We start from the raw sequence: 25,430 nt of genomic DNA on the forward strand, positions 1-25,430 counted from the left end.
ATAACCAATCATATTTTTCTCTACCTTTTCAACTTCATTTATTGCTTTATGATATCAAATTCAAGATCAAATTCAAAAGTTTTAACAAATAATTGATAATGATGATGCATGTTTTGTGGAGATTTTTGTTGCCTTAATCTAATTTTGTTGATTTAGAATTTATCCACTATTTTCAAGTTAATTGTCTGCTGCGCTTGCAACATGATACTAGGTTAGAAATGAATGTCAGTAGTGTTTGACACTGTTGGTTATGAATGTGTCTTGAATCGTGTCATTGTTTGACTGTGTCATCGTTAAGTTCTGTTACACTGTATCTCAAGGATTTTCTTACTTTTGTTGTCGGGGCCTTACATGAAGTTGTGTTTACACTTATTGGAGACCTTTTGGTAATCTCCGTAAGTATTTACTAGTTTGATAAAGGTTATGCGATGGTGCATTAAATTCACCATTATCTGTTCCCTTCTCTATCATTTCTTTTACTGGTCCTTAGTTCACTAAGAACTGCAGTCTAATTAAAATTAGCCCCTCCGATCTTTATTTGTTTCGCCGGAGTACATCAAAAGTATAAAAAAAAAAACGCAAGGTCTAATTTTAATTAGACTTCTAAGAACTGGAGACAAATAATGATAGTCTTCAATATGGACTAATTTAAGCTCCATTTACATGCACAAATTTTATATATGTGTGTAAAAGCAAAATTGCTAGGAATTTTTACGAGTTTTTGCAGGGTGTGTATTTTTACAAGAACAAAATTGAAACAAGCAGTCAATCAATATTCGTTCTTCTGTCGACACATCCTAGCAATTGATGGAAATCTTGCCTTTAAGATCCATTTTCTAGTATTTTTGAATGGTAATAACCATAGGTTAAAGTCCGAAGAGATTGACGTGACGTGGGCATTTGACAGTTTATTTGATTGGTGGGAGAAACATTCACTGAACAACAGTGGCTTTAGTCCGAATTTACTCTAAGGAGGGTTGCAGGGTCAGAGGAAAATCAGACAAATTGAATGATAGAATGTATATGCCTAATAGTATAAAAACGACTGGACGTGCATGTCTATAGGTTTGCCGCCTGTGTGATATTACACAACATCGGGACTATGTGATAATCAGTGGAACGTTGAAATTGATAATAAAATTGCTTTGAATGAAAGAAAGGATGCATTGATGGGCAAAACCATACGAGATGGCCTTCGGCCTCAGTGTTTGATAATATATTTATGCAACTTGCTTCGAAATTTCTGTAATGTTTTGTCTTCGAATGGCTAGTCTGTTGATCATGTGTGTACTAATTTTTTTTTCTATATTATGTTTAATGTATATCTGAACTGATCTATTGTCATGATTTGGGCCAGTCGAAGACAATACTCCGGGTTGGAAAACATACATGTTGAACCTCAGGCCCTTAATGTGTCAACCTCAGTTCTCGGCTAATTTTGCTTCACGATCATTCATATTTTTTTGTGTAATCCTTTATTATCCCTGTATATGTATCTCTGTATGTAACATAACAATTGTCTGTCTGTCACTCTTATGTTAAACTACGTGGTTTTATATCGGCCAATACATGACTACTTACAATAAAATTGAAAATGGGGAAAATAGTAAAATAAATTTCAAACCCTTTAAAAGCATATACGTGTAGGTTTGTTCAAATGATTTCTTTGGAAGGACTCATTTCACCGATAGTACTAAGTATTAACCCTATTTGTCTCTGTGGACGATGAAGTAAAATCAAAACCGTAAGTATTTATACTTTTTTTCATGCCCTTGTACATATTTACATATAATTATTTACATCTGGTTCTGAGGTGGTGCACACATGGTGTAATTTTAAATACGTATGCATTTGCATTTACATGCAGTATTTGCACCCATGTATATTTAAACACGCGTGTAAAATTACATTTTTATAATTGTGCATGTAGCAGAGGCGGATTCAGAAACCTTGAAAAGATGGTGCCAACCTGGGTTCCTCAGAAAATGACACATTTTTGTATCTAAAGAATTGTTGTTACATAAATCTTTTTAAAAATAAAGGAAAAAATAGCGAAAATTATAGAAACCATGTGCCTCTTCCAGAAGAAAAATACGTCTTTATGTCCATGTCTAATGGTAGTGAATTTCAGTGTTTACAATATTTTTTATTATATTACATTTAAACTGTCAAACTGAAGAGATCAAATGATTAATTCTCATGGTAAAATAAAAATTTTAACATGCTCACTTTAGGAGGTAGACCTAGGGTAAGGGACATAGCTATTGAAATCAGTGTTATGTTTGTATCGTGTTCAATTTTCACTAAAGACTGTCAAGCTGTCATTTGAAACAGAATGAAATCAGTCCAAGTTACTTTCATCCTTACATTAGATTGTTGTAAAATAGTGAATAGAAACATTCCAATTTGTAAGAGTTGTGTCCCTTACCCTAGGTCTACCTCCTTAAGCGCGAGTGTAGAAAAACTTTAATTTTACCATCACGAATGTAGAAAACCACTTACTGCTGAGGGATAATCTATATGTACAATGTATATACTCGAATATACAATAAGCTTTGGTATGAACATTTTTAACACGAACGTCCTTGTCATTTGTAACGTCAGCTTAGCATAACAAAAAAAAGGAAACAGGTCTTTCGTGCATATAATAGAAATTGATACGTACCAAATTTTATGTCAAGTATAAATGTACTCCTAAAACTCCTAAGTACACGTAACATAAAACTTCAATGTTAAGGAAAGACACATCGATGAGAAGAAAGACCATGTGGGTACATAATGTGTTAGTTCATAAACCGCAACAGCTGCTTATCAAATTTACTTGGATAAACTGTTTTCAGTATGAGATTAATAAATGGAAATAAATTTGTTCATATCATTAAATATTATACAAGATTTTATTTATTTTTACTACATGATACACGAAGTACATGACCGCTGCAATTCTAAGTGTAATTTCTTTTACAAGCTTAATTCATGCCATTCGCGCACCTGTTTCATGTAGCCGAGCCTAACTCAGTTATGACTTTTTTGGCCATATCATGGTTACCTACCATCTCCAGATACAAGAAGAACAGATACGAGTATTTTGACAATCGAAGTTAAATCGTTAAGGATAGCATTTTTTTGGAATTAACATTGATTCGCTCATACTGTCTTTACATAGAAATTGAACTGTATTTAAAAGCAGTTTTTTTTGCATGACGTGGGTTGTGTCCTTACTGTATGATGTACCGTGATTCTCAACCGGCATGGGCAGAATTGGGATTGGTTTTACATACGATGGGGACATAACTTTTTGTATGTTTAAACTGGTCTGGAGCTGGCATGTCAGTTAACTGCTAGTAGTCCTTGGTTTGTACATTTGTGCAATTTATGTTCAGTTTCTTTATTTCCGTTGTAACATGAGACTCAGACATTTTTAGGTATGTTTAATTGTGTAACATATTTTCCACAGTGACCAGATTTAATAGGGGAGGGTTGTGATCACGCCAAAGTAACCCGATGCATATTTTGCGCCTGTCCCAAGTCAGGAATTTCTGGCCTCTATATGTCTGTTATCCCGGTGATAATGTTTTGGGGCCAGCTGCAGCCTGCCCTGTGGTACGAGGGTTTTCTCGTCGTCCATTGAAGACCTTTGGCCTGGCTGACATTTTTATCCCGATGCGATTGTTGTCTCTTTGGCATATACACCATACCTATTCTCGTTATATGGTAAGAAATTATAAAAAAAAATGGTAAGATTAACAAAATGTTGTTTTTTTTTAGTAACAAAGAAACTTTGTGTTTAGTCTATGCTACGCATGCTTTAATACTAAACCGTCCATTTACATCTAAGGAAATAGGATTAAAGTAAATTATAAGCTGCAGCATAAATAATTTTGTTTGAAAATGACGGATGTGCATGCATTCGCAACCCGTCTCAAGGTAAGCCTGATTAAAACAAATGGAGTTCACTTTCAGTTTGGAAACTTAATTCAATTAAATACCAATTAATCGTATTTTTCTCGAAAGACTAGTTATATTTATACACGAACATTAAGCAAACTTACTTCCTTATTTTTTAATTTTGAGGAAACTGGTATTAAAATCTGCAGTATTTCTACTATTTCCACATACTGTTTTTTTTTTAAAGTAATTTAATCGGGGTTGTTATATCATCAGATTTGTGAGTTATATACATCTTTATTTACGTCCTTTCTATATTAATTCTTGTAAAACAATTAAATCTCTCCGGTTGATTGACTTTTTCTTCCTATACAGTTTCATTAAAACGTGGACGAAATTTAAGTTTTGACGGATTTCTTTTGACTCCCCATAAATAGTTCTGTGTAATAATAAAACAGTAAAAATATCCACATTTAAACTAAATTATGCACAAAGTGTAATATGTTGATATCCCTGCCCCTTCTCTGGAATCCATATATGAACCCCTAAAGTAATTCAGACAGAAACACAAAATGGGAGGTGCACAATGGCATTATGTAATAAAGAACGGATAAAAAGTTCCATTGAATTCCATCCAACATTTTAAGAGGAATTGCAGATTAGAAGATGATACTCCTTGATCGACAAATAAAGTCAATGTTTTGCCTCAGGAAACCAGAAAAAAATCTGATGGAAACACAAAAAGGATGTGCATAACAGAAGGAGGCATAGGGACAAAATTTTATCATCACCACAACTGTCAGAGGCGAATAACACACAAGCAAGAGAATACCAACAGTCAACCTAGTCGGACGGAAAAGAGGAGTTCTGCAAACGTCAAAGATTTTACTAGAAAACCAGTCTACATTTGAGAACAATTCATCACAATTTGCAAATGCATGTGGATACATCAACAAAACCAACCGATACCCTAAATCTAAAAATATGACCTTCAAACCACACATGTATAGGAAATAAACCATCACACTTTTCATTTGAAGGTGGGTGTTACTAGAAAAGCAGAGAACACTTAAAATCCACGTACGGATTTCGATTTCTTTCGATGACTGATTATTACCTTTTTTCATCAGCTCTTTTTTTATCTGTTTGGTCTTTGAATTGTTTTTTGATTTTCGTTTTGACCATGTTAGTGATTCCCCTGAATCGTATTTTTCCCATTCCCTCACGTCAACGTCGTCAATAATCTGACAAGAAGATTTTGCCAAGCACTTCTCGATATTCCATTCGGAATTATGTCTTGGTCGAAGTAAAAAGCTTAGATGATTGTTGGCGACGCGAGTTCTATTTTATTCCATTTCTCATAATGTGCATTTGTTGATGAATTTGCAAATTATGTAGACAAGATATGGCTTTTATTCACTTTTTCTCAGGGACAGTTTCAATAATAATATTAACAACACTCTACGGTAAGAAATTTCTTTATTAACAGAATAATTTCTTCATATTTTTAAGAATTAATTTAATGAAATAGCTATATCGATCGGTTTCCTTCTATGGCGGTGAAATTAGAGTGGTTTAGCTTTCGTGTCAGATGGATTTTATGGACATTGATAGCATTTTAATAATGATACTGTTCATGACTTGGAAGACAAAGCCTTAGGTGAAGCGAGTAATTAATTACACACCAAAATGAATTTTGGGGCCGAGTGAAGCATGCAGTATTCTTAGTTATCATATACGGCATCATGAAAACAAATTCAAAATAGTTTATGACGCCAACATATAAGGGTGAAAGGTATTTGAAGATTTATTTATAGATATCCGAATGTGTGCCAAAATTTTATCATTTGCGACAAGGTACCTTTTTATGTAAGAATTTGTAACATCAAGGTTTTAAAGTATAAAACCGGGAATAAAAATGAATTTGAGTCTGAGATTAAAAAGACCTGTCTTCCTTGTGTCTTAATATTGTTTGCAAAAAAGCTTTGAAGATAACTCGGTATCGATATCGATTTTCAAACAAATCGGTGGTGCTTACAGAAGCTTAAGACCAGTTCATTGGTGCAATTTATACGTATGTCCATATGAAGCTATAGCATCGGCATTCGTGGTCAATATAGAAGCCCAGGTATCGATCTGATAAATAATTGATGTCTTACTGGGGATAAATCTCAGAATTACTAGTGACAACGTGCATGATTGGTTAGAACCTCTCGACTGTCACAAATGGCAAGAAAATTCAAAATAGTTTTAATTGAAAGGATCGTACTCAGTCGAACTCCTACTGATTAAAATGGATGTCAGATGATATATAAATCCACGTTTTACTCAATTCTTGTCACGCTTTGATTGGAATGTATACACAGCAAAACTTCAGAATATGAGTTAAAATCCTCACAGTATGAGTTTATTATTAGAGTAAAGTCTTTGAAGCGACGAACGCAGACACTTTTATACAGCAAATTAGACCTGCAACTCCGGGCTAAAAAATCTGAAACGAGAAAAAACTGGTATAATCTCAGAAATAGATATATATCATGACATCGAGGGCGGATACGTATGAAAGGTTCGTTTTCAAATCATGGCGTAAAGTCCTGAATTCTAACTCATTTTGGGGCCAAACAGGGAAATCTTCAGTGAGCATCATTAAGCTGGTTCATCCAAACTATGCATCCTTGATAGATTTTTACTAACAAAAACAAAAACCAACAGTTCCTTTGTAACTGTACGTGTATTTCCTTGTTTTAGGTCCAGTTTTATGCTTAGAATGTATATCGTGTGAATGGAGTGCTGGGCAGGAGGATGCCATTGGTTGTGTGTCAACACCATATACAGAAAATTCAACCGAATGTGGAATTGCTGCGGGCAACTTTGCCTTCTCTTGTGAGGTAATATGCAGGCAAATTTGCGTATTATTAAAGACATTCACCATATCTATTTTACGTTTTGTAAAGTTTTTGAATTGGAATGTCGTCTTTCAAATTACATGTACCTTGTTTTGTAGTGAAAAAGCCAAACTTTTGATACTGTATGATTTTAAAAATAAGTATTTTGCACGTACTTTCATTTCTATATTTACGTGTATAAATTTCATTTCAAGAAGTAAAAACTCCGAAAGTTATATAGTGTTATAAATTATAATGGTGAAATTGACAATTTATTTTCTCATTTAGTATAGGAATAAATTCAGTAAAAAAAAACTTCCTTTGCTTCCAAATGCAAGCCCATGCTCTAAGTTATGCCCCTAGTGAATAAAACTTTAGAAATCAAGATGTGTTATGCATTATTACTATTTAAGGTTCATAAGCGATGTTATCTTTTGCAACTTTCTAAACATATAGTCATGCGGCATTTTTTTTTGGTCATTTCCATGGCTTGTTTATATACAACAATGTGAAAATGTGATAAATTTTACCCTGGCCCTTACCACTGTTTAAAGTGCTGTGAAAAAAAAATGTGAAAAGCGAAATAAAGAACTGGCATATCCCGAAATGCAAAAATGAAACATCTTTCAATTTATATTATATGAAAATATGAAAAAAAATATCATTCAATCCCATGGCCACTGGCCTCTCCCCAAAAAGGTAGGTCCTCGTGACGTCATGAATAGGTTCATATATATATATATATACAACGTCTCAGAATGTGACGACTCTATTCTCTACACTGCTCCATCGGATCAAATTGATACAGGGAAGATAACGTAAACTTATAGAAGGGTCTGAAAAATTCCCAACGATGTTAGAACTGTCAAATTTGCGAAGCAAATTTTTGTTGTTCTGGCCGAGTGGTCTAGGGCGCTGGACTTAGTGCAGGCGGTGTTGCCATAGATGTCACAGCGGTACGAGTTCGAGTCCCGCGGAGGGAACGACAGTTCTAACATCGTTGGGAATTTTTCAGACCCTTCTATATATATATATATATATATATTCTAAGAATATGGCCAATTCGTATATCACTCTGCTTATTTTCAGACAAGAATTAAATTCAGAGAGGAAAGGGGCCAACACTACTTATCAGAAGTATCAAGAAAATGTGAATTAGAGCACGGAGATTGTAACATGCATTGTGACCCCAGACTGAGGAAAGACTGTTACAGTTGCTGTTCTGCTGATAATAACTGTAACAGCATTCCTCTGTCTAGTGCGTTTTTACCACGACATTTTGCTTACAATATAACTAACCATGCAACTTCTCATACGATTTTGTATGGAAGCAGTTTATTTCAATTTCATGTTCTTGTTTTGAGTTTCATGTCTTGGTGTTTTGTGTTATGGCTTTGATTAAGGGTTTGGTTTTTGTAATTTTATTATTATAGACTTGTTTGCTACATATTGAACATATGAATGTGTAAATGTTTGTGTAATCTTAAAATTCTGCTGGTAAATTTTGTGTATAAATGTGTATTGGGGACAATTTGCATAAAACTTTGATTTTTCAAAAATTCGACCTTCACTTTTTGTATAATTTGCTTCGCTCGGTCTTACGCCTTCCTATCCTGAAAAGCTGTAAAAAAGTCTACACACTTTGCATATGCATTGGATTTATAAGATGTTCTAGTCGTTTCCACAGGTAATAGGGATAAGGATTATTTTTATTCGTCCGACCGATATACCAGTCGACCCCGTATGGCAGAGAACTTCATATTGATAGTATAAACACAGGGACTTGCTCCCACTTTAAATATACATCCTGACCAGATAGTGGGAACAAACCCCTGTGGCATAAATGCAACATTTTCTCTCTTAAAAAATCCCGACCCATATGTTCGCAAAGATGTAGCGTTGCGAGATATTGAAGGCATGGTTTTGTGGAAATTATATAAACGTACTTACTCTAATATATCTCAATATAATCACAATCTTTCCGGCAAGCTTTCAAATTCAAATAAAATAATTATTTGCATTGTTTATAGAATACATTTTGATATATGTTTGGGTGCATTTGAAGTTTATATATGGACGAAGATGCAAGATATGTACTCATTTTCTATTAGCGTACATATTTCGAATGAAATTATATAAATGGCTGACTTTAATAGGGCTATAATAAAAATGTACTGATGTAGATCATTTTATAATTGGTACAATTAGTTCCTAAATGTTGAAAGTTCCTCTCTATAGTAGATTGTTCACATCTTGCATACTACTCCTACATCGTAAGAAGTTGGAATTCCGTTCCTCCATACCCTAACGGTGGGACCAAGTCAGAAAATAGCTTGCAAGACAATCTCTAGCACTGCTGGAGTACTTGCATACCTTTCATTTAACATATCAATTTGAAATTTACTTGGAGATTCAGACTTACATTTTTATATATAGGTCTATTGACGAACGTTTTTATGATCATTTCAAGTGTCATTATCTGTAAGAATCAGGCAGTACATGTATATTAAACATGTACTGTATGAAATAACCCACCACTTTAACAGTATAACTTGACTAATTGTATCATCAGAATCAAGTAACTGTATTCTTGTAGGCAAAATTTCTCGTTATTTTGGTAAAATCAGTTTTAGTGTCTTTGAAATGCACTGCAAATGAGCACCTCGAGGGCAGATCACTGTCAAAAACCTTGATTTTCTAACATTTTAATGAAAAAAATCTAACTGCACCCAATTAATCAGAAATCAAAAAGTGGTCATTTCAAATAGAGAAGACTGATGTCAGATTAGTGCATTTTGATGTTTTCCCCATCTTGCCTGTTTCTAACGTGCACTCTAAAAGTTGTTAAAAGTTACAATTGTTTGTGTTTTTTTTAAATAATATTGGACAACTCAGATGGGAAAGAGCGGGTGTATCATTTCTTTTTTTTTTCGCAGCTGTTATTTTCGAGACTTACTTTCTTCTACTACCTCCAACAGCACGAAGGGCTGTCTCTTTAGTTGGTTAAATATATATATATTGTAACCACTATGCTGTTTATGAATTTTTTTTTATGTTTCATACTGTATAATTTTGTACCATATTATAAATATATACATGTAGTGCATGTACAATTCGTATTTATATTAAATGTGTATTGTGTTCTGACTTTGTTCATTCATATATTACATACTGGTTGCATCCCTTTCAATACTGAAACTACATATAGTCTCCTTACTGTATAAATGTATCAAGTTTCATAAAATTCTATCCAGTAATTTGAGGAGTTGCAGCGACAAGATGCTTCAGAAGTGTACTTATGGGGCATAACTCCCACAAAATGAGAGATTGGAATTTCCTGTTAAAGTGCAAAACTACATGTGTAGATACAGATGTGTAGTGTAACGTTTCATGAAATTCAGTACAGTTGTGATTACAAATAGAGGATTAACAGTCAGGCATATGAAGAAATCATACTCTCTGCAACTTGTTTGTGTTGGGTGTAATAAATGTGTGCACTGAACAGTGTTATTTCAGATCCAAATACAATTTTCCTTATAATTGATCTTTTTAAAGATGTACCACCAAACCTTTTTTTTTTCAAAATGTACCACCAAACCTCTTTCAAAACTTTTAACTTCTATACTCACAACTGTCAAAGAGGGCCTGCAGTCCTACCACAACACTTGTTACTCCCGTAGTGGTATTAATTCAATGTGGATCCTGAAAAATTCTTAAAATCTTTTGGAGACAATCAGTTCAAGACTATTATCTGAATATAATAGCATTGAAACCTATGATTTTTCAACACTGTATACCTCCATTTCCCATACTCAGTTAAAATCCCGACTTAAAAACATTATGCATCGTTGTTTTTTTTTCTTCAAAAAAGATGGTACACCTAGATATAAATATATAGTTCTTGGTGGAGATTCCTCATACTTTGTAAGAAATAATTCCAAATCATCTTCCAAATATACAGAGGAAGATGTTTACAAAATGCTGGAATTTTTAATCGACAACATATTTGTCCAGTGTGGTGGACATGTTTTTCAACAAATGGTCGGCATTCCAATGGGAACAAATTGTGCTCCTTTACTTGCTGACCTATTCCTTCACTGTTATGAGGATGACTTCATAGTTGATCTGGTCCGAAAGAAAGAATATCGTTTGGCTTTAATCTCAGTTTCCGCTATATAGATGACGTATTATTCTACGACTGTTTTAAACAATGTAAACGAATATTACCGTCCATTTCTGGAATTTGAAGTTCATTGGTCCTGCATCCTTTTAATGGAGAAGTTTTCACTGCTTATCGTGGTCCCTTTGTTTGGAAAATCCTGTTCGGTATTGCAAAAAAAAATCTATTGAGTTTTGTGTGATCGACGAAAATAACTTAACATTCTGCATTTCGAAGCTTTCAGCACCTGTGTATGGAGTGTTCTTATCACAATTCATACGTTATGCCGAAACTACACACTTTTTGTATCGAGCTATAACTCTAACAAATAGGCTTCTGGAATAGGGTTATGTTGCTACAAGATTGAAGTCATCACTACTGAAGTTTTATGGTCATCATGAACTCATGGATCGTTATGGTGTATCCATCTGCATCATGAAAACTGATTTATTCAACGGATCATAGTTTTCTTTTCCTCGTTTGTCTACCCCGGACTTGACTTTTTAATCAGCAACTCGACGGGTGTTTCTAAAAAGCAGAGGACGCTTACCCTACCGGTGCACCTGGTCCATGCTCCCAGTTTTCAGTGGAGTCCGAGTTGCTCATTTGCTTTTGTTATTTTGTATGTATGATTTTAGTTACTTTATGTTCTTTGTTGTGTATGTCTGTTTTCCATGTCTAGTCTTTGTCTCTGGATTACATTCTTTTGATTACCACTACAACCTTGGTTCCCTTGATTACTCTTTAAAACTTCTGCTTCTGTATCTCTATACACTGTATCATCATTCCAATTTTACAATGACAAATTCAAAGGTTGATCAAAGCCCCACCATGGCAAGCTTTGCCTTAGGCCAATTGATGGCATCCTGTTTCTCTGAATTTCCTTATCCACCAGTTGTCTTTAAAATATGGAAAGTATAGTATACCATAGGTAGTGGTGGATCCAGAAATTCCACTAACTGGCCAAAGGGGCCAACTCCAGTGATTTCAATTTTTTTAAGAGCAGCCCTCCCCACTCAGGATTTGTCTATGATAGCGAAAGGTTGATTTTTCACCAGTAAATTAAATTAAGAACCATCAAATCCTACCTTATACATGTATTATGTGGAAGAACTATTGTTAGTCATGAGGTACCATTTTTTGGTTGTTTGACCAAACTACAAATTAAAACTTCCAATAAATGTTAAATTCTTACATACTCAAATAAAATTCATGAGTTTGAGAAGTCAAAATGTTTACAAACCACAAAAAGTGAAGTACCTTCACATTATTAAAGTAGAAAAAAAATTGACAACATACTATGCATTTCATTTCTTTAATATCACCAAGTAATATGGTTTCATAAACTTCCTCTAAACAGCAGGGAAAAAATTCACATTACATTTTCATGATGTATTCAAAACCTTTTCTTTGCCCCTGATCTTTACAGTTTCTACTGCACAGCAGTACAGACAAATGGAGTACAGAATCAAAGTTCATTCTCTGGACAGCACCTCTATTGATTCTTATGTTTCTTATAACCAGGTACATTAAGCTTGAGCATGATATAAATGTATATCAGGGTTCAATCATCTTCATCCTCCTCTGTTCGTGCTATGGCATCACTTGCATTGACAACTAGGGCAAGGTCCTGGTTGGATGTTTGCAGTCTTTCTCCTATAAAAAAACGTACACAATTATCAAATTATTGCAATTTTAATGTGAGACAGGTGAAATCTGAAATGCTCCCAAAAAAACATACCACCTTTTACTTTCTCAGCCCTGTTATATTATTCTTATTACCTTCCAATAAGGTTTAAAATCTTCCTGATATACAGTTGGAACTGTCCTATTACACTCTCAGATTTGTCATGGTACGAAATGTATCTTTTACAGCATTCTTAAGGAATCATGGGTAAGACTGATAATGCCATTCTTGTAAACATTTGGCCACCATACTGCTGACCTTTTTGGCCATCCCTATCTTAAAAAAAAATATGATTTGGTTTGTATTTAATCACCGGGTTCTTAATTGCATTTTTAATTAACCCTTACAGTATATGAAAATGGAGCTGCCATGATGCTTTTTTTAAGCTCCTGAATGAAGGTACAAACCAGATACTGATGTTTATTTCATGTATGTAAGTATAGAGGACCTATTTAATAATACAACCATTTACGCAGGAATTGTTAAGTGAATTGTTTGGTTCTTTGACCATTTTTCATATAAACCAACAATGAAGGGAGATGTTTTTGAAAATGACAGGTTTCCCCAAAAAGGAACAAGTAACAAAGGTGCTTTTTACATTGTTAATAGACAGAAACAATGATAAGGGAGGTCCATAATTGCTCCATTATTCTAATACAGTTAAGGTTATAACTTCCAAAATAAATCCCAATTTCCCTTTAGTGATTTAGAATCTAGTGGTACAATTTTGGAGAGATCCTTGCACCATTACTGAAGTTTTTAAGGGAATATAGGAAAAAAATTCTTTTAGCCCCTTGTTTCAAAACAGTTACAGTCAAAATCCCCAAACCTTTCCAAGTCTGACTTTTGTGTCAGAAAGCTTGTGGTACATTTAAATCAATGTTGATTTAAGGAGGTAGACCTAGGGTAAGGGACACAACTGTTAAAAATCATTGGAACATTTGTATTCAGCATTTTACATCAATCTCATGTAAGCATCAAAGTAACTTGGATTGATTTCACTCTGTTTGAAATGAAAGCTTGAAAGGCTTTGGTGAAATTGAATACGATACAAACATATCACTGATTTCAAGAGTTATGTCCCTTACCCTAGGTCTACCTCCTTAATGTCTTTACACTTTTACTATTGTGTTTATGGGAATACCAGGAAAAAATGTTTGTTTTTGATCCCTCATTCCTACACTGCTTAAACTGTACCTGCAAAATGGATTTTTACACTATAAAAGTATTATCACTTTAATCCTTGGAAATTGAAAACTAGGATGATAATTCTTAAAAAAAAAGAATCGAAGAAAATCTATATTTTTACAGTAAGCTACTTAAATATGAGGTTTTATTTTTGGTACATAAAAACATTTCAATGTGTATAGAATTAAAATAAGTCCAACATGCAAAACTTCACAGTAAAAATTTGTGAAATGTGCCTAAAATACGAGCACTTATCTTTAATATGTATACTAAAATTCTGTAAAGTTTCATAGCTACAGCTTGAATACAGTTCACTTAAAGGACACGAAGTATGTACACCCAAGCATAATAGACAGACAGAGTTGAGTGGCTACTATACCTGCTTTGGTGACAGAGAGGTCTAAAGACAATTTTTTTCATATTCTTCAGGACAGCAGAAAGCTGCCTTGTTTTTCGAACTAGCTACATGTAGCTTTGGCACAGTTGCAATCTACCATTAACTTTGATGGGGCCTTTCATAACATGTTCTTTTCTCTAAGACTTACTTATTAGTTCAGCAATGGCCCTTTGTGTTCTTCTTTCCAATTTTTCTAACTTCTTGGCAATATCTCTTTTTAAATCCCAGTCAGGTTTTCTTGGTGCAATGTTCATAAGATCCTGAAAATTCAGTATTTTTTTCATGATACACAACGAGACCATAAATCTCTTTTTATGCAATTATGCAACCCCAAAGATTGTAAAAATATATATATTAAGTTCCATTTTAATGACAATTTCATTTTAGGTACTTTGGTAGAATGATTCTTAGGTTTAGCACTGGTGTATGCTCTTTTGACTTAAAAATAGAAAAATCTATTTATTAAAGTAAATTAAGTAGCTGTCTTTGTAAGAATTGTGCAAAATCTGAAAAATGTGATACACCCCAAAAAAGGCTACATATTTTTATTTTTGTAATTAAGTTGTTTTATGGGTCTATACTATGAAATGTGTAATTATTCATTCAAATCTGCCTGCTCTCAGGAGATAATTGATTTTAAAAATACAGTAGATTCTATTGCATTTGAGTGCCATATACAGAATTACCTCCCTTACTTTTGAAATCTACAGTGCATTCTATATAATTTTTATCTCCTAAGAGCATGGATTATATGAAAAACCACAGGTTTAAATCTGTTTACTATGACATTTCAAACAAAATATCAAAAATAAAAATATGTAGGCTTTTTACGCATGAATCACATTTTGCATGATCCTTAGCTGGAGTGCTACTTAAATTCTAAGAGAATATGTAAAATAAGTTTTCAAAAGCTTTATACTTACTACTTCTTCCACTACATCTTTAATTTTGGTTGCTTCGAGATGTTCTTTTACTTTTTCAGTGACTAGAAAAGATAGAATTACATGTAAGACTTAGGTACATGTATAAACATGTGACTGACACATGTACCTCTCACACTCTTGGAAATATGCATAAAAGCTTGAAGGCAGTATATTTTTTCTTTATTTCATGAATTCAACATTGAATGATTTTGAAGAAGTTACCAGTATGGAAATACATTTACTTTTTCTTAATTGATTAACTGCAAATAAAATATCAACCCTTCTTAGTTCTAATGATCAAAGTCATTTTGGCAACTACATTGTACTACCATTTAGGGAATTATTTTGGTGGATGTAAAATTTGGCGATTTTGATGCTAAAAATTATCCAAAAAATTGTGGCGATTCTAAGTTGTGCATTAAGTATTTAAGCTCTGAGTGAATATTTTGCAAATTTATTTGGCGTTTTTAGACCGACCACTAAAATACGCCAAAATTAGCACCCTGGGAAAATTACTAGCCATATGGTATTACAAAAAATGTTAATTCAATTAAAAATGTGCATAAGATTGGTTCTCAGTAGATTGTATAAAACAAGCACAATGAAAACAAAAATTTAAGCAGGTAGACCTAGGGTAAGGGACACAACTCTTGCAAATCATTGGAATGTTTGTACTTAGTATTTTACATCAATCTCATGTGAGCATCGCAGTAACTTGGACTGATTTCATTCTGTTTCAAAGGAAAGCTTGAAAGGCTTTGGTGAAATTGAATATGATACAAACATATCACTGATTTAAAGAGTTATGTCCCTTACTCTAGGTCTACCTCATTAATCAATGCAAATTTTTATGTTAATTGATTTACCATCAGCTGGCTTTACAGTTGGTAAGGATGATTCTTTGAGGGCTTCATCTTGAGGTTTGTAGCTTCTAAACACTGGTCTATAATAATAAAAATACTAATCAAATTACATTGTAAACACTCATAGTGTGATTTTTTCCTTTCGAATGTAGCATACAAGGTACATTTATTTAAGAGGAGTTTCATGTATGAGAGTGTGTGACTTAACTCTTTTAAAAAATAAAACTCCTGCTCAATGTACGATTTATCTTGCTCAACATTACTAATACTTATGCCAATAGTACTGTAGGTTTTGTTCTGACAGATTCTCTTTTATCAGTTTTTGTTCAATAGTCAAAGATCAATTGTCAATACAATGTTACAAGTAAATGGAAAACCAGTTAAGATAATACATTTTTCTTTATCTGAGTTATGAGACAATGTATTTTATTAAGGGATACAATGTTTCCAGGTTTAAAAATTTAGTGATTTCCTTGCTTGCACATGATGACTTTCCTCATTTGCAATGCAAATGCTTTCTAGTCACCACTGGTATATTCATGTCACAATGAAAGGGGAGAATTAGCACACTGTAAAACCTAGATTTAACCCAAAATTTCATTTGAAATGCCTGTATATTGTCAGGACCATTGTGGTACAAGCTGCTCTGATGGTGTGATATCTATTTTGCCATATATATTTAGGACTGGACTTGATTATGGATCAGATCAGTGTTCGATAATTCTTTTGTTTCCTTTATTTGCAATTCACATTACTCAATGTCTTTGAATATTTAATGAAAATATTGAAATTTGTTTACATACATCAGGAACTTTCTTAAATGTATAGAAATTCATCTAAAAATACTGTGACTCTTGAGAAACTTTCATTAAGGCAAAACACTACATCACGACCTATTAAAGCTTTAGAAATTATCAAAAATGCCGCCTACACAAAACTTGTCAAGGACTGTAATGATATTTGATCAAAACTACACAAGATTTTTTTTCTAAAAGCTACTTCCAGTTAAGAAGATTGTGACGAAACCCTGCCTTTCATGCCAAACCAGGAACTGTTTGACTGATATTTTATAAATATCTGGAATGTCTGTGGATGGCTCCAACTGATGAAAATATCCTAATCAAACTCAGCAAAAAATGATAAACTATGACCTGAAGTCTACTTCTTGAAAATGAAAATAAGTCCTCTATGTTTCACTGGCCACTGAAGTCCAATGCCTTCCTCATATTGGGAGCATTAATGGTTGTATTATCAACTGGGTTCAGTATACTTATGGCCAGAAATACCATCAGTATCTGGTTTGCTCATGTAAAATCAGGAGCTTAAAATTAGGATCATGGCAGCTTAACTTTAATATACTTTGTAAATGCAATTGAGAACCACACCAGTCTTGGAAAACATTCACTAGCTTCAATGATTAAATACAAGTCGATATCTTAGCTTTCTTCAAGATGGGAATGGTCAAAACATGGCACCTAAACAATTACAAATATGACACAATCAGGTTACCAATACCAGACAATTTGACCCATATACATTATGGACCACAACAACCCATAGTTCTTTATGAATGCCTAACAATTTGGCCCATAGACAGAATATGAACGGCATATCATAACATTTTTTTTCTATTTTGGAAGTTAATAAGAATAAAATATTATATAAGGACTGACAAAAAATTATGAAAAGTGTTCTGAATTTAAGTTTCTTCAGGAGTGTTTAAGCTTTAACCTTCCTCATTATTAATATTATTACAATATTTTCCCTGCATACATGATACACGTATACTGATCATTAACCTAATTATTGTGCAACAATAAGGATGGGAAATCTCAGGCGCCTAAGTGGCCTTAAAACATACCATCTGAAGTCCAAAAAAGTTTCGAATTATAGCATGTACATTTTTTAAAACAAATCACAGATTCATGTGGAATGAGAAATGTATACTTCGGCAATTTTTCCATGTTGTCGTCAGCAAGACCTCCATCGCCATTATTAGAATCTGGATTCTGCTTTTCTTTAAGAGCTCGCAGTCTTTCTTTTCGCTTTCTTGCCTCATCTGCCATAGAACCAACGTTCGACATCGTGATTCAAACTTCTCGACACAAGGGAGATAATATTGGAACACCGGAAGTTCAATTTTTTTTATCGTGCTAAATTAATTTATTAATATTCGTAAATGAACCCATTTTCGAAATTCATCGGAGAATTCTTTTCGTGTTATTAGACATTTTACACGCTTTTATTACTAGGGGGGATCAGGAAGTATTTATTTATATAAATTCCATGGAGGGGTACCTGATTTATGATTACACTTTAGCACATTCAAGAAACTTAAACAGGAGCTACGGTCATGGGCTTTATTATTATTTTTTTAAAATCATTAAAGAATCATGATGTGAATTTCAGATTTTTCCTGCTTTTATGAACCATTTATAGTTCATAAAATATTGATTTTAGCATAACTTGGCATGTCAATGTCCTTTCAAACAAGTACATGTGATGGATAACTTGCATACCTCTACACTACTTAAGTACCTTTATAAGACCTTCAAGAGGAAGAAGTCATTCAATGATTGCATTTATATGCAAATGTTAGCTTTACAAATAGTCAGCGAACTCGTAGATATAATTCACACACAAGCTAGTTTTAAAGAACAAGACTTTGAGTCAATATTTTTCGAAACAAGGTTAATATATCAAAATTTTAGATTTTGAATAATTGCTAGATTACAAGATTTACCGCCTTTGTCTTTTTATTATATTTCATCAAAATTGTGAGTTCCAATTTTGATAACTGTGGGACAATTTTATCGTATAAAAGATGGGCACAAAAACTGTGGGACAATTTTATTGTATAAAAGATAGGCACAAAAATCAACTTTTTTCCAAAGTTATTTAATTTCTTTTTTGGTAAATATAAAACAATTTCAAAAGCTATCATTTTGATTATTGAGTGATCTAAGTTCATATTTATAATGTTTCTTTACAAGTATTTATTTCTTTTAGCTATAAATGAACCTGAGTAAAGCATGGATACATGAATACAGATAATTTTATAACTATTATTTTATGGAAGCTAATAGGTTACATTTAATATTGAATTTCATCACTCACAAAAATACATAAAAAATGATATATACAATATGGTCATTTTGTAAAAAGAGAAATAAAAGATAATTTGAAATTCTGAAACTTCCCCTTTTTGATTATTGTTTCAAGTCACCAAAACGGCTCTCTGTTTTCTTTCCTTCATTTCACACATTTATAGTTCATTGCCAAATATAGTAACTACAAGTAGGTCGTGTAAAGTTATAACGATATTGTTTATATGTAGAGTTTGTGCAACGTACTCTACTGATGTCCTTGACGTGTTCAGTTATAGCACCTACTATATTTTACACCCGTTTGTTAAGTTAAGATTTTCTGTTTGAATTTATTACGGTGCTTTGTGTTGGTTCTACAGTGCTTGATGCAGAGGGGGCACAGGGGGTTGGTACCGCCTCCTTTTTATTGGAAATTTTGTCATTTCCATGACAAAAAAAAAATGTAAATAGCACCTAGAACCCACATTTTTCCCCTGATGAACTCTGACTGGCACCCCTCCTTTTTAAAGTGCCTAGATCTGCTCCACTTCTACATACATTGTTTTCAGCCGTCTTGCCTGCTAAGTTCAGACTTGGATAATGGAATATAGAATGCTGGGCAGGTTTTTGTTCCTTTTTTTGTTTAAAAATATGCGCGAAATTTCATAACTTTGTACAGTATTTAGACATATGCTTCTTCGTCGCTGTATTTGATGCGGTAACGCGTAAAGGTGTCTCTGATCGAAGACAGTTGATATTTTACGATATTAGCTTTGGAGTTGGGGTCTGAACAGGTGATATTTTTTTTAGCTAGTGACGTTTCATGAGGGTATCACCCCCTTTTTGGACTTGGGATTTTGGTCATTTTTAGAGTGTACTTTAGGCTTAGGCACACAAGTCCATGGACTTAACATTTCAAAACAGATGTACTTAGTACTTCATGGAATTTGGACTTTACCAAAAAGTAAAACTGAACTTGGGACTTCACCAAAAACATGGAGTGTACTTTGGACTTGAAAAGGGGGGGGGGGGCTGATACGCCTTTTCATGATATATCATGTTAGTTTAATCATGCAGTCGTTAATAGCGGTTTTACAAGAAATTCTTATTGCTCTCCCCTTCTGTTTCTTTAGTTGCAAAAGTTTGAAATACATATATACATATACACACTTTTATGATTGTTTTTGGCTTTTTTAAAATTTGGACGAATATGATAGAACAACGGTAGATTATTTTTCATTAACTCATCAACCACAAAAAAGGCGTAACGCACATAGAATGACAGATCCTTCTAAAACAGTTTGAATTACGTCTCTTGAATTCAACTTTTTTTAATTAGCAGATATATCATTTGACGCATTATTAAATAGTCATCAATCACAGAGTTAAACGAAAACGAACCAAATTGCATAATATTTCAATAAATTGAGAGTCATTGCTTTGGGTTAGGTGAGTAAAACTGTCTCAATTGCAGAAAATGATGCTCAGAAACAAATTTTAGATGCAGCTGCAAATATTGTTCAATATGAATTAATTTACGACCTTATAAACAAACAAGAGAGGGCAAAGCATTGTCAGATCAATGATTTTGTGCAGCTCATGCATCAAATAAATATTTGATCAGAAATAATTCGAAGAATTAAATTGAAAGGAAGGTGAATTAATCCGAATCATTGTAAATTTAATTTGGTTTGATTAAATTATTTCAAAATAATTGCTGTTTGCATTTCTAAAACAATCAAATCATAAATCCAATGCATTTAGAATTATAGTCAATAAAACTAGACAAAAGTCTCTCTTTTGAACTCTTCCTTAACAAGATTGATGATTGATACACTTAAGTATTTTACTGCGTTTCCAGTAAAACCAACTAGAGTTATCTCCCGTTGCACATAAATCATGATTGCTTGTGCTGTCAATTGGAAATGAAACTTCTTCTCATAAGCCATTAAATCAACATTCAATATTGAATATCCCGGCATTTTGTCTTTAAAAAGCATGGTTGCAAACACTGCACTATTTAACACATTGTTACATTAATCATGATCCTTGGCTTGAATTCTATTTTGTCTAGGTAAACGGGTTCTTAAATTTACTACGTCGCGTCGAAATTGCTAATGTCAAGTGAGCTTAGTTGATGAAGGACTGATTCACAAATGGAATTTCATCAATGTTGGCAAGTATAACGAATAATTCAGTTTTCGTCTTCAGATTAGATTATGTTGTACTGGATTTCAAATTGTACATTGACAATGAAAGTAAGGGCAAATAAGAGACACGGAATGCACCACAGAACAATGAACGTCAATCAGCCAGGTAATTCGGATGAACCGAGTAGTGAAATCTTCAGTAAGTAACCTTTCAACCTTATGTGAAACTACATTCTAGTTTGAAACCAGCACTTTAAAGGCGGCTAATAGACAAGATACGTTAAAAGCAGAATAAATCTCGTAGTATGAAATTTTGCAATGCCATATGAAAGCCTGATTCTATAATTTGATCAATTTTCAAGAAATACATCTGAAAATCAAGTATACCCTGAAATAGAGCTAAATAGTAGATAAGTTTCCTTGAACAGAACTTCAATAATGAGTAGAAAAAAACGTACATTACATACTTTGGCATTGTCATTATTAAAACGAATTACCGATTAATCTGAATGTGCTGATAAAACTCCACAAATCTGTTGTGATAGCATTCCTACTTTGCTCTACGTGTGCGAAGTATGGTGTAATTTGAAAATCCAAGACTTCAGTACCTTTCTGTGTAAGAATCAGGCAATTAATGGCACGTCATTTTTCTCAATTTGGTCTTTTCCGCCTCAGACATATTCAATACATCTAAAAAACAAAAGAAAAGTTATTTAAACTTATCCTGAACCATCTGTGACTTAGATATTTTTTTATTCCTTATATAGGGAAAAAGTGCAAGAAAAATTTTCCGCCATTTTTCCGTAGTGCATTTCAACTTAATACCACCTATCTTTACAAACACTTTGACAGTACTTTCTGGAGGTTATGAGGTATAAATACTTGGATAATGTAATACAATCTCTGTGTTTTTTTCATTCATGTGCCACATCTTATACACATTTGGCCTGATTTTCAGACAGATAAATACTTAAGACTGTGAAAGAAACTCAACTTTATAGTGAAGCATGGACTCCGTTCTGGTATGTGCGAAAGTATCGCTGGGTTACATGGCATTTACGCTACATAAACGCAAGCTATATTTTTTTTCGCTTGACGGATAACCCGTAATTTCCTTAAAAAAAATTCTGTAGACGCTGTCACTATTTATTTTTAAATATGCATTGATTAACAATTACTGTTTAGGTTTTATACCAGATATCTTTCAAATTATCGACAGATATACATAGATAGAAGTCGAGAAGACCTACAAAACAAATGGTTACTTCCAGCCGAAAACGAAATTGAAACGAATGGTCACTCTGGCGAATTGGAGAAAATATGAAACTATATACTGGAGCGAGAGATCTACATTTTATGGTGACTTAATAAGGTTTCGTGATTCCTTCTCTTGACTGTTAAAAGCTTTCGATTGAAGCCAAAAACGAGTTCAGAACTTCGAACAGCCATGTATGTTTGATTAATTGTAAGTTGATAACATCTGTGGCTTCATAAGAAGAGCAAACATGTCTTCTTTGTGGAAGACAGTTTACCGATTTGTTCTCTCATGTAAGTGTTAACTGTACTGATACATCATTGGTAGGACCTGATAATTGAATATTTTGTACTTAATTTATACGTAGAACTCAGTCAATATGATTACAATTGTGTTGGATAAACAGCCAACTATCGTACTGCAAGAAGTTCATGATGTAACATTGTACTGTGGAAGCTCTTACATGCCCACCTAACAAAAACTGCCCCTCACTACTATAGAGGACTGCGTACCTATAGCAAATAGAGGTCAAGGGGTCATTTGTTGACTAAATCATTTTATTTTCACGTTAAACTGTGGACACTATTTATATATTATACTGTGTTCATATTTGGTTTGTTTTGTTTTGTTGTATTTTTATTTTCTATATTTAAATTGTTGTTCCTTTTCATGTGTTTACATTTTATTTATGAATTCATGTATAATAATCTCTGTTTAAGAAGAAATGAAGAAATGAAAAAACTGAAGATTAGGAAAACAAGACATCACACAAAAACTAAACACTTACAATATGAACAAACAAATTGAAAGTGACGCCAGGTGCTCCAAAAGGTTTACAAATGTAGCATGTCCTGCTTCGTCAGCGGTACCTGTCACATTGCAAATGAGTAAACTCCGGTAAGGGTATAGATACAGTAATGTAGCTACCCGACGCACTGTCAAGGCGGAGTCAAAAGACTCCCCATCAATTCCCATTCCATGTCACATTGTGGGATTCACAATCAAATTTAACGAAGTTTAACGATGTAAATACAAGCACTATCGAAATATTTGGATAAAGGAAGACTCATGGTTGATATAAAAACCATTTTAAACATATCGACTATGTGTGACAAAGTTGATAGGAATGCTGTAATTGTAAATTATTTAGCGATTTGACATCGGGTAATTTTACGGACAAATGCCTTTTTAACAGCGTTTTACCAAGGATAGAAAATAATACATTTACAAATTACAAGCCAGACACTGCTTAATTGGCTTGTGATTCCTCTAGCAGATAAAATCCAGGATCAAATTATGAAGTAGCTTACTGTATCCCTATCCAGCTCATAAAGCTACCTTAAATCTAACTAAACATCGCGTTATTGTAAATTGATGGCAAATTATTACTCGTTTCCCGTCTTCTCCGCAATTTTCTATACAGATTTTGTCCGATGTTGATTTCACATTTAGCATTGTATGACATAAATAGGGTTAAGACTCGCATTAATATAATGAAATGAAATAGACCTCAAGTCCATTATATTAAAGGGTAATTGAACAATAACATGAAATGATCAAGTCCTAAAATCGACAAAACAGTCAATTATCAAGAAATGTCGTAAACTAGTTGGAACAATGCATAAATATTTGTCATTAGTCAAATACTGGTTCCAAATATTTTAAAGCTGATAATCGGGGTAAACGATGGGTGGTGAAAATGTTATTGGCGGGTTCTATCCGAAATAAACATTAATTAAGCAGTTCGATGCCCATATACACTCTAACATGCATGGACTCCGTGATACAAAACTTGTTCTAAACATGCTCCGACAGAGTAAACACAATACATGCATGCAAAACATATTACACCTTACTTTAGAACAGTAGTCACATGCTCGATTGAGTCAAATGAAATAAGAACAATGAGCCTGAATTGCAAACACTAAATCGATGCCGTATCTGGCCATTTTTTATGAGCAGTCACTTATGGCAGTGGTCTAAGCTGTCTAAGGTGCTGGAAGGGGATATATTGGATTATGGTGAGCATTTACCCAAAGTTTGCTTTTTATGTAATCCATTTGTAAAATGATAAATAATTAAAAGTCACTAAGGGTATTGTATACTTTCAACCTCTAATACGTTTGAGGTTGCTGAAGTCTTAAAATCAGCTCATGTTTCATTCATCTTGATAAAGTTATCTGATACATCCTAGATAATTTTGGAGTTTTTGTTTGGTTTATTTCGCTAATACTGTTCTAATGTTCCCTTTTCATGTTTTTTTTTTTTTGCCTTACACTTTTTGTTGGATCCCCCTTTTCCTTTCCTTTGTCCTTGCCCTAGCCATATGATGAAAGTGACTTGAACTGAAAAGAAAGTATAGTGGGCGCGCAGGCTGATGTCGTTATTAGATAGACTATAATTATTGCAAAATCTACAAAGAATATAAAAAGAGCTAGCCTTGGTACTACAGACCAGAAATGATGACAACACCGTATGTCTCAAAATAACACAGCAAATAAGAAACCACCGTAGTAGAAGCCTTAACGAATGCAACTCAGATTACATGTTCGCCAGCCAAGGCTTCCGGTCATGTCCCCCTCAAAACCGTTGGCTAGCGAAGATGCTCAGATTAGTTAAAAGATTAGGCAAATCGAGCAGACTGGATAATTGCTGTTTATTGTCCGTCATACAAGTTGTGCATCGCCACTTTAAGTTCCCCGTCTGTTTAAATGAATTATGTTGGTCAGTAGCTCTAAAGGCATTCATAAGAATGATGTGTCTGTGATGGACAGGATTTCCCTCTCCATTCATATGCAGTCAAGCATTCTGTGTTGTCAAATCAGGCCTCCAATTCACTTCTTGTGAAAATTAAGTGTATATTTGGAAGAAAAAATGTAAGAAGGCAAGGATATTCCAGAGATGAAGTTTTGCAGGTAATATATGCCCAAAAGTTAGGGGAGTTAGTTG

The 25,430-nt window shown here is 33.6% G+C and overlaps 2 protein-coding genes across 2 annotated transcripts; one reads left to right on the forward strand and one right to left on the reverse strand.

Annotated features, from left to right (window-relative positions):
- Nucleotides 1–5,176: 5,176 nt before the first annotated feature.
- On the forward strand, nt 5,177–9,917 carry LOC148612292 (uncharacterized). The gene is made up of 3 exons (XM_088593602.1): nt 5,177–5,354; nt 6,637–6,776; nt 7,863–9,917. Exons 1-3 carry the CDS (start codon nt 5,294–5,296, stop codon nt 8,169–8,171), a joined length of 510 nt encoding a protein of 169 aa, XP_088449728.1. The 5' UTR covers nt 5,177–5,293; the 3' UTR covers nt 8,172–9,917.
- A 2,316-nt stretch (nt 9,918–12,233) lies between these two features.
- On the reverse strand, nt 12,234–18,114 carry LOC148612293 (coiled-coil domain-containing protein 12-like). Its single transcript, XM_088593603.1, has 5 exons — nt 17,938–18,114; nt 15,994–16,070; nt 15,128–15,189; nt 14,353–14,464; nt 12,234–12,588 (listed from the first exon to the last, which is right to left on the reverse strand). The coding sequence occupies exons 1-5, from the start codon at nt 18,072–18,074 to the stop codon at nt 12,497–12,499; spliced, it is 480 nt and encodes a 159-aa protein (XP_088449729.1). The 5' UTR covers nt 18,075–18,114; the 3' UTR covers nt 12,234–12,496.
- Nucleotides 18,115–25,430: the final 7,316 nt, after the last annotated feature.

The sequence above is a fragment of the Perna viridis genome, chromosome 7, assembly GCF_037379345.1.
Source record: "Perna viridis isolate PV_CMFRI_1.1 ecotype Kerala chromosome 7, ASM3737934v1, whole genome shotgun sequence".
Taxonomy (NCBI): domain Eukaryota; kingdom Metazoa; phylum Mollusca; class Bivalvia; order Mytilida; family Mytilidae; genus Perna; species Perna viridis.